The sequence below is a fragment of the Myotis davidii genome, unplaced genomic scaffold (assembly GCF_000327345.1).
Source record: "Myotis davidii unplaced genomic scaffold, ASM32734v1 scaffold2601, whole genome shotgun sequence".
Taxonomy (NCBI): domain Eukaryota; kingdom Metazoa; phylum Chordata; class Mammalia; order Chiroptera; family Vespertilionidae; genus Myotis; species Myotis davidii.
In genome coordinates this window covers 58,353-64,623 of record NW_006291445.1, presented here as the reverse complement: position 1 = coordinate 64,623, position 6,271 = coordinate 58,353, and the positions used below count along the sequence as shown (strand labels likewise).

The following is a 6,271-nucleotide window of genomic DNA, read 5'->3' as shown; positions in this document are numbered from 1 at the left end:
GTGCCCTTTTCCTGCCAAGGGTCATTTGGGTATTTATAATATCATTTGCTTAATATAATTCACTGATTTTATTATGTTGCTATAAAGAAGGTCCTGTGTTTGTTGAATTTTGAGTCTGCCTGCAGTTGTGTTAGCAGGGCCAGATCAAATGATGTTGCACGTCTTGTATCGCTAACAGGCTGGAGGTTCCTCACCCCTGCCATATGGTCTAGTCTCAATGACTAAGGACAATGTAAAAACCTGCATCTAGTTCTGAACACAATTACAAAGGCAGTTTTAATGGAATAAACATATTGCCTCCCACAGTGGCTCCCTGGAGGTATAAGTTTTGGTGTGCTTTTAAAAAGAAATCAATCTCGCTGCTTTCTTTTTAATTTGAATATTTGATATTTGAATTAGTTCTTGTCAGCGCATGTTAACCACACATTGATGAGAGAAAGAACACATTTTGAAGACTATTCTAAAATATTTCAAAATCACATTTTAAAGTTTCAGCTCTTTAGAAAAAAATTTGAGAGAATCCTATTATTTTATTCAGATTCCAGTGCAAACACTTCTTTTAAACCACAGTTCTCAGAACATACTTTCATGGCCAAACTCTCTCCAAGGGATGCAATGTTCTCAGACTTTTTATCCAAGCATGCTTGCAGGCATTCCTTTTCTTTAGCTACATCGTTGAGGGTTGCGCCAAGAATGCTGATTTCTTCTCGCTGGGCAATATTCTGCCTTGTAAAATTATCTAAATATGTAATCATAAAGGCACTTTTAATCAAGATAATTTTTTCCAGTTCAAGTGCATTGAAATACTTTTCAAAGTAATTTTTCCTATATTACATTTAATGCCTAAAAATAAGTAGAGTATCCCAAATAAAAACATGGCTTTTGTTGTGATTAAAACCGAAGATGAATCTTGAAATTCTAAATGACTCACAAATGTAAAAGCACAATTAACACATTTGAATAAGAATATCAAAGGAAAGCTCTAAATTACAAGTTCTCAAAGTAGATTTACATGCCTGGTGGGGTGGAGGGCACACTATAGGTGGATGAAGTTGGGTGGAATACTGAAACCAGCATTCCCCCCGCCCCCCAATTTCTCTCCTCTCTCTGAACTAGAATCATTGTTGTATATAAGTTGGTAACAGATCTTAATAAAATATTCAATTAAGTCATGTTCAGAGTCAAATGTCTTCTACTCTGATCTCTCTAAATTTTTCCTAAAAATTCCTGGGGGAAAAAAATCATCCCAGGACATCTGATTTGATTGTGGAAACACTGACAAGCCAATGTCAATGCTGAAGGCCTAAATGACTGCTATGCAATTGGTTCTCAAACTGTGGTTTCCCACCAGCACCATCAGCATCACCTGGGAACCGCAGTCCTACTGAATTAGAAATTCTGACTGGGCAGCGCAATTATGTCTCAACAAGCACCCGCCCATGTGAATCTAGTGCACAACAGCTTGAGACCCACCTGAGCAAACTGGAAAAGACACAAGAGCCCTGGCCATCTGCTACTCCAGGAGCCGCCCCAGGGGTCTGCACTAGCCTCCAGGGGATTCCGACCACACCCAACTCTGAGAACCTCTGGTCTAGAGCTCTACTAGGAAAGCTCTGCTAGACAGGACCTCTAGGTTACTCCCTGCCAACGACCATCCAGGGCAGCATAAGAGAGGCACTATCCCATGCCAAGACGATGATCTATGGTACCTGAGAATATATCAATTCCCTTTTCCAGGCTGCTATCTTTCAGGCAAACCACGTTTTGGGTGTTCTGATAGACGAGTTCATTCCCATTGGCATAAAATAACGAAAGCTCTCACAAAGTTCTAGGAGTTCCTAGATTTTAAAAATACCCTCCACCTCACATTCCACTCAAGCTACCACCCTATTTTTCTGCTACACTTGGTAGCCAAACTTCTTAACAGACTTCTATTCTCTCCTGTCTCTACTCCCACCTACAGTCTGCCTCCCACCCCACCAGGCATGTAAATCTACTTTGAGAACTTGTAATTTAGAGCTTTCCTTTGATATTCTTATTCAAATGTGTTAATTGTGCTTTTACATTTGTGAGTCATTTAGAATTTCAAGATTCATCTTCGGTTTTAATCACAACAAAAGCCATGTTTTTATTTGGGATACTCTACTTATTTTTAGGCATTAAATGTAATATAGGAGAAATTACTTTGAAAAGTATTTCAATGCACTTGAACTGGAAAAAATTATCTTGATTAAAAATGCTTTATGATTGCATATTCAGATATTTTTACAGTTATTCCTCTGCCTATCCCATCTTCCACATTAAACACTCTATCCAAACTTCGTCAGTGTTCCCAACACCTTCAAAGTACCAAATCCAATCAACATTTCTTCATCCCCATCTTACTTAGCTTCTCGAAAGTATCTGATAGTTGATACTACCCTCCTTCTTAAAACATTTTGCTTGCTTGCCTCCTCAAAAACTAAACAAAACAAAAAACATTCACTGATGGATTTTCTTCCTAATTCTTTGGCTTCTTAGTCCTGGATCCTCTGCTCCTCATTCTTGGTTTTAATATCATTTATTTGCTGACGTGTCCCAAATGTAAATCTTTAGCTTAGCTTTTACTTCTGAGATAAAAACTTATCTATTTAACTGCTTACCTTACATTTTTACTTGGACTTACAATATTCAAAATGAGTTCTTTAGTATTCCCTTTAATATTTATCTTTTAATATTTCCAATCTCAATAAAAAGCACCTCCACTCACCTAATTGTTTATGCCCGATTTGAACTACATTACAGCTAATGTTAACAATATTCCGTTTTAAAATGGGCTCTGCTCTAGTCCTAATCAAAATTTTACTTTACAGTTTTAAAAATGAGTAAATTATGACCATATTTTCACAGAGATCACTGGCATATAACATAAATAGAAGAATTTATAAAAATAATTTTCTCTATAAATCCAAGAAATATCATAGATATAGCCAAATACATGAACACTTTCTAACAAAAGTAATATATATGTGAACTATGTTTCATTACGGTAGTTTAATATCACATAAAAACTTGTCATTTTAAAAGTGACCATAATAAATTATGAAGTATTGCTGCTTTGTTTAGCTTTTTCTTCACTGAAAAATTTGAAGTCATGTCTAAGTCTTTATGGTCCTAAATATAAGTAAAAAGTTTACTATCAATGAAAAACATATTTTTTCATAATTTATTCATATATTTTTAATTTAGGGGCCGATTTCCAAGTTTATCTATATTATAACTGAGAGAAGAAAACTTTTTTCTACAAGACCTAATGAAAATGTAATATTAGGGGAAAAAACTCACCAATTTTTTCATCTAAGCACACAATTTTCTCCTGAGTAAGCTGAAGCTCATATTTTTTCTTGGCAAGGTGTCGCTGAGTATCAGAAAGGTCTTTTTCTGTATTTTCATATAAAACTCTGTAAACATTTTAATAATAAAAACTAATTCTGAAATTTTTACATTTTAATCAACCTCTTAGTGTATTTAAATCTAAAAATTTTTAAGAACACGAATAAACTTTTTCTTTTTAGTATCTTCCTAAAGCCACATTATAGGAAGTTTAAAGAAGAAAGGGTAAAAAGGGACCCTCAATCCACCACTCCAACATAAGCTGCTATTAGCATTTTGGTGTTCATCATTCAGTGTTTTCCCATATTTTTCATATCCAGTGATATAATATTTTAAAGTTACCATACTATAAATTCGAAAAATTTAATCTGATTTTTTCACTTACATGTAATCTTTAATAACTTTCAATCTATAACACAGTCCTAAAAATCATCATTTTCTGCCTAAAAAATATTATATGAGCAATAGCCATTTACTTTTAAGTAAATATAAACATTTACTTCAGTATTTTCCTACTATTAGGCATTTAGATTCATTTCAGTTTTTCACTATTATAAATAAATCTATACTGAACAGCATTTCATTCATTCCACATTTATTAAGTGGCTAATATATATCAGGAAGTAGATGTTGAAGAACCTATAGTGAACTTGGTGGACATCAGTCTTGCCTTCATTGAATTCAGTCAATAAAGAACTAAACAGAATATATAATTTATGGCATTATGGAGACTAGATAATCTGAAAGTCTTCTAATATAAAGAAGCATCCTTTTAAATGTGTGGCTAAACTTGTAAGAATTTGTAAGGGAAGCCCCCTGGAGCCAAATTAGAGCCATAAGACTATGAACTAATGTTATGCTAGATATGATTGGGGTTTGCCTGTCCCAGTGAGGAGGAATATAGGGGGCAACCTGTGGGGGATTGGGGGGGAGGGGGTAGCAATCTGAATCTGTGCCATTGACCAATGTCTAGTGCACATTCTTCTTAGCCTATAATTAAGTCACTGCACCTTCCTTAGGCCATAATCTGTTTTCCTAAATACTCCCAGTTTACAAGGGCTACAACCAAGAATTTAACAGCTTAGCCAGAGGGGAGGTCACTGGCACCACCCAGGCCAGGCCTTAATCTTACTTCCCCATTCTAACATAGGTAGGGCTGCAAAAGCCAGGAAGTAAGGAAACAAAGAATTTAGAAATATATATAAGGAATAATCTCATTGTATAAATTGTTTAGGCTTTGGATCTTCGAATTCCCTGAGCCAGCAGCGCTGCTTTAAATAAAGGGCTTTTCCTGAATCTCTGAGCACTCGTGTATTTCCCAGTCGCCTGCTAAATTCTGCAACATCAGTAGTCTAGGGTCTTGTGTTTTAACTCAGAAACAAAAGATGAGACCATAGAGATGCCTACAACACAAGAATTAGAACTAAGGCCCCCCCACTGAGGACTATAAGTGATAAGGTCAGACTAGACAAAATCAGCTTGTCAACCAACCACTGCTATGCTTAGGGTAATAATAACAATTAAAAGTGTTCCTTGGGAATTCTTAATCTCAAGATAAAACATCAAAGTAAAATCTGGTTCTAGGATGGTCATATATATAATCTAGAGCACTTGACAGAAATAAACACAAAACTTCACTTTACCCTCAATCCAGGCTAGAACTAAACCTCAGATAAATGCGTGTTGAAAGTCAGCTGACAATTCAAATTTTAAAAACACTTTAAGTATTAGCCCAAACTTAGTGAGAGTCAAACTAAATTAGATCCCCCAGGATTTCAGATTGTAGTGTTTTCAAATAGAAAGTTAAGAATACTTGTGTTGCCCTGGCCTATGTTGTCCCATGGACTGAATGGCTGTGGGTTCAATTTCTGGTCGGGACACATACATAGGTTGAGGGTTTGATCCCAGTTGGAGTGCGTACAGAATGGCAAGCAATTGATGTTTCTCTCTAACATCAATGTTTCTCTCTCACATTAATGTCTCTCTCTCCCAACTTCTCTCTCTCAAGCTCCCTCTCCCTAACCCTCTCTAAAAATCAATGAATATGTCCTCCGGTAAGGGTAAAAAAAATAGTTATATTTAAATACTGAGACATAAAATAAATAATAGAATACATCATAAAAAGGAAAACGAACCAAAAGATTTTAAAGAGAACTTCAGAAAATTAAACTAAAATAACTGAAACAATTAAAAAACACATAAATAGACAAGTTTAAGAACACAACAGACACAATGGAAGAGATAATTAGTAAGTGGAAAAAAAGCAGATCAATGGAAATTATCTATGATAAAGCATAGGAAATAAATAAAAGAGAGGGGTTAAATGCCATTAAAAAAACAGAATGAGAAGGTTCAATATTCACCCAATCAAAATACCAGAAGGAAAGAATAAACACAATAGTCCAATGGTTCTCAACCTGTGGGTCACGACCCCTTTGGCAGTCAAATGACCCTTTCACAGGGGTTGCCTAAGACCATCCTGCATATCAGATATTTACACTGTGATTCATAACAGTAGCAACATTACAGTTATGAAGTAGCAATGAAAATAATTTTATGGTTGGGTCACAACATGAGGAACTGTATTTAAGGGGCCAGAAGGTTGAGAACCATTGCAATAGTCAAAGAAATAACAGCTAACATCCTATCTAATAAAAGAGAAACATGGTAATTGGCATACGACCGCTACCCTTCCTATTGGCTAATCAGGGGCAATATGCAAATTAACTGCCAGCCAAGATGGTGGCCGGCAGCTAGGCAGCTTAAACTGAACATGAGGCTGGCTTGCTTCAGTGACAGAGGACTGCAACGTTCCCCGCCTGCCTTGCCGGCCTCTGAGCCTGCAGTTTAAGAAACATAGTTACAAATACAGAAGCTTAACAAAACCCCCGAAACCTCC

At 35.9% G+C, this 6,271-nt stretch overlaps 1 protein-coding gene across 1 annotated transcript in view; it reads right to left on the bottom strand.

Moving 5' to 3' along the window:
- LOC102751617 (testis-specific gene 10 protein) overlaps positions 1-6,271 on the bottom strand; it is a 115,735-nt gene that overhangs the window by 51,166 nt on the left and 58,298 nt on the right. Inside the window, exons 9-10 of the mRNA XM_006764747.2 lie at positions 3,325-3,440; positions 585-739 (exon numbers count right to left, since the gene is read on the bottom strand). Coding sequence (XP_006764810.1) covers positions 585-739; positions 3,325-3,440 — 271 coding nt within the window. The remainder of the gene's footprint in view (positions 1-584; positions 740-3,324; positions 3,441-6,271) is intronic.